The sequence below is a fragment of the Capra hircus genome, chromosome 5, assembly GCF_001704415.2.
Source record: "Capra hircus breed San Clemente chromosome 5, ASM170441v1, whole genome shotgun sequence".
Taxonomy (NCBI): domain Eukaryota; kingdom Metazoa; phylum Chordata; class Mammalia; order Artiodactyla; family Bovidae; genus Capra; species Capra hircus.
In genome coordinates, this window is record NC_030812.1 from 103,248,227 (window position 1) to 103,261,341 (window position 13,115).

General features: G+C 51.4%; 1 protein-coding gene across 1 annotated transcript in view; it reads left to right on the forward strand.

Annotated features, from left to right (window-relative positions):
• Window positions 1–12,622, forward strand: part of VWF (von Willebrand factor) — a 150,430-nt gene extending 137,808 nt beyond the window's left edge. Inside the window, exons 46-53 of the mRNA XM_018048607.1 lie at window positions 234–414; window positions 1,403–1,443; window positions 1,922–2,038; window positions 7,422–7,520; window positions 8,192–8,320; window positions 8,836–8,875; window positions 11,718–11,815; window positions 12,305–12,622. Of these exons, the coding sequence (XP_017904096.1) occupies window positions 234–414; window positions 1,403–1,443; window positions 1,922–2,038; window positions 7,422–7,520; window positions 8,192–8,320; window positions 8,836–8,875; window positions 11,718–11,815; window positions 12,305–12,493 (894 nt within the window). The 3' untranslated portion in view covers window positions 12,494–12,622. The remainder of the gene's footprint in view (window positions 1–233; window positions 415–1,402; window positions 1,444–1,921; window positions 2,039–7,421; window positions 7,521–8,191; window positions 8,321–8,835; window positions 8,876–11,717; window positions 11,816–12,304) is intronic.

Consider the following 13,115-nt stretch of genomic DNA (forward strand, 5'->3'; position numbering starts at 1 on the left):
ACTGTCTTGGGAGCACACGTGGCTTTGAGCTGGGCTCTTGGTCGGGGGGACTCTGACCCAGACTCACCGAAGGACCTGGATGAGCTGTCATGCCCTCCAGGGGCCTCCCCCCATGGGCAGGGCTTAGCTGTGGGGCCAGGCTCATCTCCAGGGCCCACCCCAGCTCCTGAGGGGACCACCCACTCCCAGTGGGACCTCGGGCCCCACGACCCACTCGGGTGCTCTGCCCACAGGTTGGCTCTCACTGGGCCTCCCCTGAGAACCCCTGCCTCATCTATGAGTGTGTCCGAGTCAAGGAGGAGGTCTTCGTGCAGCAGAGGAACGTCTCCTGCCCGCAGCTGGACGTCCCCATCTGTCCCTTGGGCTTCCAGCTGCGCTGTCAGACCTTGGGATGTTGCCCCACCTGTCGCTGTGGTAAGACATGCCACCAGGCCAGCCTCCAGGCCTCCCAACCCTCCAGAAAGGCTCAGAAGGGCTCCTGAATCCTTGCCTCTGGAGAAGCTTAGGGAAATAGGCAGGATCAAATCTTCCTGTCCTTTCCTAATGTTTTGGGGAGAAAGCAAATGAGAGGAGAGAAGTAGGACTATTCCTGAAGGTCATCCCTGAGCTTAGTGCTGGCTTTGTCCTGTGTCTCACGTCATCCCATGACGATCTCAGTGAGTACTGTGATACCTCCACTTGCTCACCTGAATGGCAGAACTGGGATTGGATCCAGGCTTCTCTGATTCTAGAAATGCCTTCTCCATCGTTCTTCTGGAGAAGGTATTCCAGCTGTCCATCTCCTAACCCCACCAACCAATCAATCAACCAAACAACCAATCAACCAACCCACCATCAACCAAGCAACCAACTAACCATCAACCAACCAACCAAACAACCAATCAACCAACCCACCATCAACCAAGCAACCAACTAACCATCAACCAATCAACCAAACAACCAATCAACCAACCCACCATCAACCAAGCAACCAACCAACCAACCAACCAAATAAACAATCAGCCAAACAACCAATAACAGCAGCAACAGCAAACAACTCTCACCACCTCCTGCCCTGAATTCTTTGTGTGATTTTATTGTGGGACTTAGTTTCCAAAGCAGATTTTTATTCCTTCACAAGCGCAGCACCCTCTCTCTTGCCCCGTCAATGTGAATCACTTAAACAAGTACCCTCCCCTTCAGGGCTCCAGGGGGCTGGAGGGTGGGGAGCAGGCAGCTGCCCATCCTTGGGGGGCCTGGGGTCAGTGTGGCCACGTGGGCAGGAGGACCCACAGTGCCTGGCGGGGGTGGCGGGAAGGACTAGCAGGTGGAGGGGAGAGGCCCAGCCCAGCAGAGCAGCCGGGTTGCAGGTCTCCACCAGGTGTGTTCCGATCACTCATGTCCTGCACCTGTCTCTCCCCAGAGCCTGTGCAGGCTTGCGTGCTCAACGGCACCATCATCGGGGTGAGCTGATGCCTTCTCCCCAGGGGGGCAGGGACGGGCTTTGTGGAGGGTGGGCAGCATCTGAAAGTGCAAATGACAGGACCCAGAGTGATCTGCTCCACCCACACTTCCCTTGCCCCTAGGGCTTCCCAGGCATCCTGGAGTGGAAGCCCCAACTCTCCAGGGCCTGGGTCCCACCCTCGCCTTCTAGCGCTCACCTCCCGGCCCCTCAGCCCCCAGGCACAGGAGATGCCAGTCTGTCCCCTCTCCCTCTGCCCCAGGGAAAGCCCTCACTCTCACCACTGCCATCCTTGAGGGGGGAGGGTCAGTGAAGGAGTGGCCTCTGGGGACCAGAGGAGAATTGGGGTGATGATGGCTCCTAGCAGCTTTGAGCAGCCGGGCCCCACACCTAAGACAGATGGCTCATGGGGCTGAGGGCAGTTGGGGGTTGGGGGACCGGGGTGCCAGGAGGCCTGACCCTGGTCCCCCCTGGTTCCAGCCCGGGAAGACTGTGATGGTTGACGCATGCATGACCTGCCGCTGCACCGTCCAGGCAGGGGTCATCTCCGGATTCAAGCTGGAGTGCAGGCAGACCACCTGCCAGGCCTGCCCTGTGGTAAGAGAGGCTGCAGTTGGCGGGGATCGGGGTGGGGGGGTGTCAAATGGGTACTTTTAGAACCCAGGCAATGGGACCTCACCAGGATCTTTAAATAAAAACTTTCATGATTTTCTGATTATGTCCAAGAAGGGACTAAAAGTCACCTACCCAGATTGAATTTCTCAGAAATAATTATAATTTAGTTTTGTACATTTAAAACATTTTTTTCATGTATTTGCAAGGCTGCGACCATATTCACAATTCTGTATTCTTTTTTAGGCAACTTTAAGTAACATCACTACTGATCTTTGAAAGCATTAAAAATCAGTCACATATTTATCCGACAGTTACCAGTTAGCCCACAGTTATTTATCAGATACTTGTCGCATGGCTCTGGAGTGGACCTGCCTCAAAGTATCCTTTTATTATTGCACATTGTTGTCCGACTCTTTGTGACCCCATGGACTGCACCCCGCCAGGCTCCTCTGTGCTTGGGGTTTCCCAGGCAAGAGTACTGGAGTGGGCTGCCATTTCCTTCTCCAGGGGATCTTCCTGACCCAGGGGTTGAATCCAGATCTCTGGCATTGCAGGCAGAGTGTTTACCACTGAGCCACCAGGGCAACCCTACTGGACACTGGGGTGGTCTAAAATAGTTCACCCCGATTCTGCCAGGTCACGATGATGCTGTTTGCTTCGAACACCTCCACAGGTGGGATCTGGGACGTGGAATCCTCATTTCTAGTGGAGCAGAGGAGAGCATGCACTTCACTGGTCTAATCACGACTCTTAGCAAACCCCTCCTCGCCTGCATAGAGCTGCACCCAGTGCTGAGGAGGATGCCTTGGCTTCTCCCGCAGGCTGCCCCTTGCATTTGGGGCTCCTGCTGTCTCAGAAAATACAGTTGGTCGGATGAGTTTCTTGTGAGCTGGATGCACAGAATACATAATGTAACCACTCTTTCAGGTGGTGGAGCAGTGGGTGGGGGCTGGACGGTTCCTGGAGAGGAATCTCTTATGGAGGAGCAATGCAGTGGCCAGAGGGGAGGGGCGGTGGGGGGAGGGATGAGGAACACTGGAGCCGGTGCGGTCAGCACTCTTGAGGACAGGTGTGTTCTGCACCTGGGCGCTGTGTGAGGCTCCAAGGAGGGGCGTAATAACATGGGGAATGAAGGGGTCTATAGGATGCACATTGTTTCTGATAGAATGGCTCAAGGAGAACATCCCTGCCTCAGGAAGAAGGGAGCGAAATATGTGTTTTGGCTTTTTTAAAATTTAAAATCCCAGTTTTAGGGTTTCCAGTGCAAGTGTGGGTCTGTGAGACAACTCCCCTGATACATCTGGGCTTGAATATGGGAAGGAATGATGCTGTCTGAAGTCTGTGGCACCCCTTCACCTGGTCAACGGAATTACAATCCATGCCAGGAGAGGGAGGTCCACACCCACTGTCCTGCAGGAAGCGTTGGGGGGATGAGCATGCTCTTTACTGGCGCCCTCTGGTGGTCAGAGGGTAGCACAGTCACCTCCTCTGCATCCATAGTGAAAGTGAAGTCGCTCAGTCGTGTCTGACTCTTTGCGACCCCATGGACCGTAGCCTGCCAGGCTCGTCTGTCCATGGGATTTTCCAGACAATAGTCCTGGAGTGGATTGCCATTTTCTTCTCCAGGGGATCTTCCCAACCCAGGGATCGAACCCGGGTCTCCCGCATTGTAGACAGACGCTTTACCGTCTGAGCCACCAGGATACCCAGTTTTAGAATCCAGTCTAGACATAGGTTTCTAAATATTTTTAAATCCACAGCCCACTTTGGTCTGTGTGCTCCTCCTCTTCTCCAAAAAAATTGCCTCTCCCCAGGGCAGTGTGGGCTTCCCTGGTGGCTCAGATGGTAAAGAATCAGCCTCCCAGTGCAGGAGATCGTGGTTTCAATCCCTGGATGGGGAAGATCCCCTGGAGAAGGCAATGGCAACCCACTCCTGTGTTCTTGCATGGAGAATCCCATGAACAGAGGAGCCTGGAAGGCCACAGTGCATAGGGTCACAAAGAGTCAGACACAACTGAGCAACCAAGCACATCACACACACACACACACACACACACACACACACACAGGGCAGTGAACTCACTTCCTCCCCCTTGAGATCGTGGAGATTAGCTCTGCGGTTGTCTCTGCCTCATATGCCCCTTCTCACTCAGCATCCTTCCCTGGACCTCCAGGAGGCCTCCTGCACGTGGGGAGCTGTGCTGGGTCAAGTTTAGGTCAGTCTGTTTGAACTGCAAATGTCAGATGGAACTGTTAGCATCACCAGAAACGTGGGCCCTCTGTCTCCTCCAGGGGAGACAATGCTTCTACCTCAAGGGGCCCAGCAGCCGGTGGTCTGTGCTGGTGGTCTGTGCTGGTAGAGATAAAGGAATGCAAGGGGAAGAGACATGACCCTGACTGGGAGCACTGAGAAAGCCTCCTAGAGGAGCATGACCTTGGATTGACCTTCAGGGTGACCACCCGGGAGGGGCAATGGGGACAGACTGGCAGATTAGCAAGAGAAAGGGCGGTGGCTTTTTAAAAGTAGTTTCTCTTTTTTAAAGGCTTTTAAAAATAGTTCTACTAGATATTGCAATTATTTTTTAAAGTAGATAAATTAAGGTTTTTAGTTGGAGTTTCAACATCAAACTCTCAAACATTACTAGAATGAATAGACAGAGAAGTAGAAGGATACAATAGAGCTGAAAAGCGCTGTGGACCAATTCAACATAGTTAAGTTTTATACAATTTTCACACAACAGTAGGATACAAAATTCTGCTCAAGTTCCCATGGACTGTAAACCGGGAGACACTGGAACATATCCAGGGACATAAAACAAGGTGCAAAAACTTCATGGTCTAAAGGTACTGAAATCATACAGACTCTGTTCTCTTAACACTGTGGATTGATGTTAGAAATCAATATCAAAGGAGGTTTGGAAATAACCCACATAGTTTCAAGTGCAAGGTTTAAAATATTTTATTATCACTGTGCAAATGTGCTAAGCCGCTTCAGTTGTGTTTGACTCTTTGCGACCCCATGGACCGTGAGTCTCCAGGCTCCTCTGTGTATGGGATTCTCCAGGCAAGAATACTGGAGTGGGTTGCCATGCCCTCCTCCAGGGGATCTTCCCGACCCGGGGATCGAACCTGTATCTCTTATGTCTCCTGCACTGGCAGGCGGGTTTTCTTTTTTTTTTTTTTTTTTTTTTTTTTTTCAGGCGGGTTTTCTTTACAGCTAGTGCCACCCGGGAAGCCCATATTCACTATTCATTATGAGTTGTAAGCTGCACATAGGACCGATGTTAATAAATGTATTCACAAGAGAAAAAAGTTTAAAAAGAGGGTGAGAAAAGGAAAATAGAGTAAGGGCAGTGGGGAGATAGGACTGGGGTTCTCAAGTGGCCGACACAGTTTGTGAAAAGGGCTGGGAGACGCCTGTGAGAAGAGCCTGGGGGCATCCCTGGACAGGGGAGCAGGGCTCATTGGCTGCTCTGACCTGTGAGTTCTGTGGTTGGTGGGACGCCTGGCCCTTCCTGATTGGATGCTGCAGCGAAAGCCTGGTCAGCTCTGCCCTCCTCCTGGTCCACCTGCGGGCGGTGCAGTGGGTGTCCGGTCAGCAGTGGCCGGAAGCCCAGCAGCGCTCAGACACGCCTGTCACCCGTGCACCTGTGTTCTCGCCTCTCAGGGTCTCTTCTCTCTCCTGCGAGTGAGGTCAGCCTGCTCCCTCCCCTCTCCTCCCTCCTTCCCCAGTCCACTGCTCCTCTGAAATCACTGCCCTCTCCTCTCACCTCCCACCCCATCCTCCACCTCCTCCTGTCCCGTTCCCTCCCACGACGCCCCCCATCTTTCCTTGTCCTTGGCTTCACCATGCCCTTGGCCCCTCTGGGGTGTGGATAGAGCCTCCACAGCCTCATCTCTTCACTTTGCAACCCCCTCCTCCATTTGTCCCCCACCCAGCAGCCTCACGTCTCCTGTAAAGATTTTGGACTGAGTAGAAGGTATTTCCTAGTCTCTTCTAGCACTCACTAGAAAATGCCCCAATCCAGGCTCCAATGAAATCCTGTCTGACGTCAACCCCATTTTATTTCCTCATTCTGATAATAACCAGTTGCATGCATTCATGCTGTTTTCCCCATCTCTCTCTTCCTCTCCCATTCATCACGGTCCACACCTTCAGGAATCGTGTGATTTTGAAAACACAGCTAAAGCTCACCCCATGGCCTCAAACATCAGCAGCGTCCTTCCAAGCATGCTTGTGTAGCCGGGGCCCATTCAGTCGCCCTGTTCTGCTGGAAGCTCAGTCCTCACTGGCTTTCTCTACAGCCTCCCTGATGGGTTCAGTGCACACGCACAGGCTCCTCACCTCCCTGTTGGTTAGGAGCCTTCAGTGTCTGTGCAATCAACACGGGAGCCCTGTGAGACAGCCAGGCCTTCTGCCCGGGACTCCACACTGACCTGCTAGAGAGTCACAGCAGAAAAACCTTAGGCCCCCAAGGAATGAATCTCTTAAGTGGTCATTACTAAATGCAGCAAAGTGAAAAAAGTGACCCCGTAGCTGGCTTTCACATAGCTAAATGTATTCTTTTAAAATTTTACTAAGTTTTGTTCTTCCTGTGTGTTTTTTTTCTTTTGGCATGATGTGAAAGTGTTAGTTGCTCAGTCATGTCTGACTCTTTGCGACCCCATGGAATGTAGCCCACCAGGCTCCTCTGTCCATGGAATTCTCCAGGCGAGAATATTGGAGTGGGTTGCCATTCCCTTCTCCAAGGGATCTTCCCGATCCAGGGATGTGGTTCTCCCGCATGGCAGGCAGACTCTTTGCTGTCTGAGCCACAGGGAAGCCAGCCCCTTTTGGCATGGTGGGGAAAGGTAAAAGAGCTTTAATTTTAATGCAATGATGAGACAACTGGTGATCGCTTTTTGGTTCTTATTTGGTTAACGTGTTTGCAAATTCTTTGCAAAAACAAAAAGTTGGTTACCCTCTGTGGTCTCCCAGATTTGGGGGCGTTTTTGTAAAACTGTGAAATCCTGTGGTCTGGAAGCTACAGCCTTTCCCCTACCGTAAAGGTAAGGGATGGAGGCAGGAAGACAATTTCCACTGTGACACAGTCCAGTGGTGGATGATGATTGTGTGGATTGGGTGATGACAGGGGACCTTGGAATGACAAGCAGTGGATGAGTTCAAGATGCATTTTTTGGCAAGATCTGGTGATGTGTGGGTGAGGGGTGAGGCAGGGGATGAGCAAAAGGGAGCAGGGACGAGGATGACCCCAGATTTCTGGTTGGAGTGGCTGGGTATGATGAAATCATTTACAGCTTGGCTTACCTATGAACGGGGTCTTCGGGGGAGGTTCACAGAGGCTGCGTTTTCTCCTGGTTCCAGGGTTATGTGGAAGAGAAGCTCCAGGGCGAATGCTGTGGGAGATGCCTGCCCACGGCGTGCACCATTCAGCTACGAGGAGGACAGATCCTGATGCTGAAGGTGGGGGCAAGTGGAAGTCAAGACAGTCCCCTCAGATCACCATCTGCTTCCCTGCTTGGGGATCTTTCCATCGAGAACGAGGGGGCCAAGTTTGGGTCGATATTGACTTCTTTTCATACCCATTTCTGATTTTTTATAAAGAAAAGATGGATAACCTTTAGAAGGTATAGGATTTTCTCTTTGATGTAGTTATTCTTTCATTTTCCTTGATAAGGGGATAGTTGGTGTGGGCACCCATGATTGAGAGTTGGTCGACCTCTAAGATTTTCTCCAGCCTCGATTATCTTTGAGACTGGGTAGGCAGTCAGGTGACAGAGATGCCGATCTGTGAAAGTTGGGATGGGCTGGTGAGACAGGCACCTAGTTCACTCATCTCTCTGTCAGAGGCACTCATCTGTAGGTCAGCTATTGATTGGCCAATTTACCTCCACTGTGTCTTGATTCTTTACGCTGTTATGTGGTCAGAAAAGTTCAGGGATTCCCTACCTTCATACAGCCTGATTCCCAGTAAACAGGTTGCAAAACCGGATTGCACCTGGCCTCATTCTTGTCCTATGGTTCCCCACGTTGTCGCAGCAACTCCAGGGAGTCAAGGTCACTATTTGAAGTGGCTTTGAAACCCAAGGGCTGCCTTCAGATTTGTTCAATGCACATCCTCTCTCTCCTTTTAGCGTGATGAGACACTCCAGGATGGCTGTGACAGTCACTTCTGCAAAGTCAACAAGAGAGGAGAGTTCATTTGGGAGAAGAGGGTCATGGGCTGCCCGCCCTTCAACGAACACAAATGTCTGGCTGAGGGGGTGAGCCACCAGAGCCCGGGCCCTGCCTTCCTCTCGACTGGCTCCATCTTTGACTGAAAAAAGAAGGTTCTTCTGAATGGCAGTCCAGCTCTGCCATGATTCCAGTGTTCAAGGAGAACCTCAGCCTAGTTTAAAAATCAGTAAAATTACAAAATCAAAGCCTGATAGAGAGATGAAACTCTCTCTATGATGCTCTAAGAAAATACCTCCCCTTGGGGGAGATTGGATCTGTGATCCTTGAATGGGGAGGTGAGAGACCAAACTGATTGATGGTCTCCCCTGGGAATGACAGTCCCGGAGACTCTCAACTGGAAGAGAATTCAGAATAATCAGGACCGTTTCAGCCTGCCCGGGTGGGGTGGTCAGTCTGCTCACCTTTGTGACGGGATAGTCTGTTCCCTTCTGGGGACAGGGGCTCAGGGCTGTGAGTCCAGAGGCAGGACTTGGCTTGGAATGACAGAAAGTGTCCACTATGTACTGTTTGTGCCTAACTCGGGACCTTGCTGTTTTCTTAGGGGAAAATCGTGAAAATTCCTGGCACGTGCTGTGACACATGTAAGTACGTTACCAATGGACTGTCCCTTGAAACCCATCAGATTAAGTCCAGGGGATATTCCTTGAAGTGAACTTCATTCTAGAAAGATAGTGCAGTCATTGCATTCCATTCTGCAGGGGACTGCCACCCTGCCTCGCATGTCCTTGGACTGCCTCCTACTCAAGCCCCCTTTCAGATGCCTGTAAACCAGTCTCTTTTCCTTCTTCCAGACTCCTGGCAATCACTAGCCTCTTACTTGCCTTTCTCCTCGCCGGGTCTTGGGTTGGTCACAGTCCTATCACAAGAGAATGTCTTCTCTCTGCCACTGAAGCTCCTTGAAGACAAGGTGGCTTGATTTATGATTTCAACAGATGAGACACTCACTACACCTGTATTCTTCGAGTATCCCAGAGAGAAGGGGAAGCGAGAAGCTGGCTGTGGGGCTGCAGAGAAACACAGTCTTCTCAAGGATTGATAGGGCTGGTCTCATGAACCAGTGTTATTAATCTCCTCTCCTTCACTCTCGCCTGTTCTTTTTTTGAATTAATTATTTTTTCTTTGGCTGCACTGTGTCTCCATTGCGGTGCCCAGGCTTTCTCTAGTTGTGGGGAGCCGGGGCTACCTTTAGCTGCGGTGTGCAAGCTTCTCATTGGGGTGGCTTCTCTTGTTGCTGAGCGTGGGCTCTAGAGCGCACTTGCTCCGTAGTCATGGTGCATGGGCTTAGATGCCCCGAGGCATGTGGGATCTTCCCGGACTAGGGATCGAACCTGTATCCCCTGTGTTGGCAGGCAGATTCTTTGCCACTGGGCCACCAGGGAAGTCCTTGGCTTTTCCTGACCTTGCACTGTGTTGCACGGGTTGGTCCCCCAGTAGTTACTGCAGCAGCTTTGGAGACGGAGCTCCAGTCTGCTCATCAGAAAGCATCTCACCACACGTTCTTGTTTCCATGAGCACATGTACCTCTCAGAATCCCAAAGTTGGTGCTGTATACTCTGGGTATAGAATTACTTGTCTGGACTAATATTCTTTGTTTTTTCAGTTTAGTTACTTAGCTTTTTTGGTTTGTTTGTTTGTTTTTGGATTCCTGGGTCCATGTTCCCATGTTTATTTGGAGGTAGAGAAAGCAAAGAGTTGCTCAGTAGTGTCCGACTGTTTGCAACCCCATGGACTATAGCCCACCAGGCTCCACCCTCCATGTAATTCTCTAGGTAAGAATACTGGAGTGGGTAGCCATTCCCTTCTCTAGGGGATCCTTCTGACCCAGGGATGGAACCTGGTCTCCTGCATTGCAGGCGGATTCTTTACCATCTGAGCCACCAGGGAAGCCCCTGGGAAAAAGAAAGAAAGAGTGAAAAACACGAGTACCTTCAGTGGCCAGTCATTTGTTCTTCTCCTGATGGCTCACTCTGACAGTGCCTGGAGTTGCTGTAGCCAAGCGGCAGACTGAGGGGACACACTCTGAGAGCATCTCTCTCTGTGATTCCTGCCTGCATGGCTGAGATCAGGAAGCCATCCAGGAAGAGACACATTTTTCTCTAGGTGTTCTGCAGGGCAATCTGGCCGAGGCTGTTATCTGCAAAACTAGCAAAGAGGCCTAATGGGGGCTTCAGTGCTTTCAGGAGACGGGGACCCTCCATAAGGAAAATAAGCCAGGCTCGAGGATTTAAATCTACTGTGTGTTGGCTTCAATATGTTTTCCTCATTCACCCTCTTAATGTGGTTGGCAGGCTTTTGCTTTCAAATGAAATTATTTGGAAATTGTGAGGCTGGCTAATATGTAGTTAAGGTTGAATTAGTTTTGGAGTCATCCAGGAATGGAAAACTCCCAGTGTTTGGACAGGCAACGGTGAGCTGACATTGAATCCTAGAATTATCCATGGGGCAAGGAGAGATTCAAAGCTGAATGCTGTTAACCCCTGAGTGGTAAGGAAACCCATGCCTGCGACCAGGAGATGGCTATACTCAAAGCAAAAGATTCCATAAGGGCCGCAAGGATATTCTCAGTCCCCAGGGAGACAATGACATTTGTAGGGATGGATAGATATTAATTGTATTTATTGGATACTCATTGCCTGTTCACTTCTGGGTATAGTATAAGCAGGCTTCCCAGGTGGCACAGTGGTAAAGAATCCGCCTGCCAATGCTGGAGACGGAGGAGATGCAGGTTCGATCCCTGGGTGGGGGAGATCCTCTGGAGAAGAAACTGGCAACCCTCTCCAGTATTCTTGCCTGGAAAACTCCATGAACAGAGGAGCCGGGCAGCCTATAGTCCATGGGGTCACAGAGTTGGACACAACTGAGCATCTCAGCACACATGCAGAGTTATAAGCACAACAGGATTGCTCTGATCATTATGGCTTTTAGAGTCTACAATTGTATAAAAGTAAGTCTTATCCGTCTATACCAAAGCACGGTGAATCTAGGCTCCTCTCGCAGTTAGAATTGTGCCATTAAGTGAGTTCAACCCAGTGATATCTTCATTTCTGATTGTGAAGGGTCAGGAGAAGCTGGGCTTCCCAGGTGGTGCTAGTGGGTAAGAACCTACCTGCCAATGCAGGAGATGCAAGTTCGATCCCTGGGTCGGGAAGATCCCCTGGAGAAGGGAATGACAACCCACTCTAGTATTCTTTCCTGGGAAATCACATGGACAGAGGAGCCGGGTGAGCTGCAGTCCGTGGGGTTGCAAAGAGTAGGACACGACTGAAGCGACTTAGCAGAAGCTGAGGGGAACCAGGATCACTGATTTGCCGTCTCCGTAGCTGGCTGTGGTGACCTGGTTACCGTGAAACTGACCTATGTCTAGTGAATAAGGGAACTGGAGTGGAACGGGAAGACAGGTCCCATCTCTCACTTGCCCTGTAGGTGAGGAGCCCGACTGCAAGGACATCACAGCCAGGGTACAGTACATCAAGGTGGGAGACTGCAAATCTGAAGAGGAAGTGGACATTAACTACTGCCAGGTAAGGGGCCCTCGGTTCAGAGGACAGGTCTCTTCATTTGAACACCTCTCTTTAGATACATTGTGAAAAGACCTGGAAAGTTCACGGGGAGGAGATGTGAAAGAAACTAGGAACTTTTTTTTCCTTTTGAAAGCAAATGTTTTATTGAAGTTAACTGAGAACTTTTGACTTGAGAAGACAAAAAAAAAAAAAAAAAGAAGAGCAATGATTCAAAGCTTCCTTTGAAGAGAATGGAGGGTTACTTATGGAACACAGGAGCTGCATTCCCCAGAGACCCATCAAACATGCATAGAAATTGCAGCTACAGGGCTGGGTGTGAGAGTTCCAATTAGGGGAGGCCTTTCAGACACACTGCCTGGCTGTCCTGGGTTCCTCTGGCCGAGGCCAGGCCTGGAGGAGGGCAGGTGCAGGAAGCGGGCTGCCCCAGAGCCCTCCCCACCCTGGGACTCTCTATCACGCGCGTCGCTGCCTCTCTCTTTCCCGCTGCAGGGAAGATGCACCAGCAAAGCCCTGTACTCCATCGACACGGAGGACGTGCAAGACCAGTGTTCCTGCTGCTCGCCCACGCGCACGGAGCCCATGTCAGTGCCCCTGCGCTGCACCAACGGCTCCATCATTCACCATGTGATCCTCAACGCCCTGCAGTGCAAGTGCTCCTCCAGGAAGTGCAGCCCGTGACGCGCTGCCTGCCCGCCGCGGACACCTGCTGCTTCCCGCTAGGCTCCGCGATCCCTGCTCCGCGCATGCGCACTCTGCTCCCGGACCTTCCCGGGCGCACAATAAAGGCCAATCCATCCTCTCCTCAAAGGCTGGTGGTTCATCCAGGTTGAGATGGCTGGGCTGCTCTGAGCCGGGTGCTGAGGTGGGGGCTGGGGAGTGGAGAGGGAGCCCAGGCTTTCACGTCAGATCCTTTTCACCCCCGAGAGAGACTCTACTCAGTGCAGGCACTGGACAATGAAGCTGGAAATGATTTAGACATCATCTCACCCACTGCCCTCTCCTGTCCCTTCACTGAGGATGAAAGTAGCTCAGAGAGCTTGAGTGACTTGCCCAAGGTCACACAGCCGCTGGTGGCAAGGCCAGGTTCAGAACCCAAGGATCTGGACACCTGGGCAAGAGCCACGTGGATCTCGTGCTGACAGATTCAGCCTTGTTCTCACCGGGAGGGCTGCATTTTTAGGCCTTTCTGCTTCAGCCGGATAAGAACCTCCAGGGAAGATAACCTTGGAGGCAAACGGCCTGAGTCCCGTTGAGTTGCGTTGGTGGGGAGTTTTAGCCAGGTGGGGGGAAGGAGGGATGG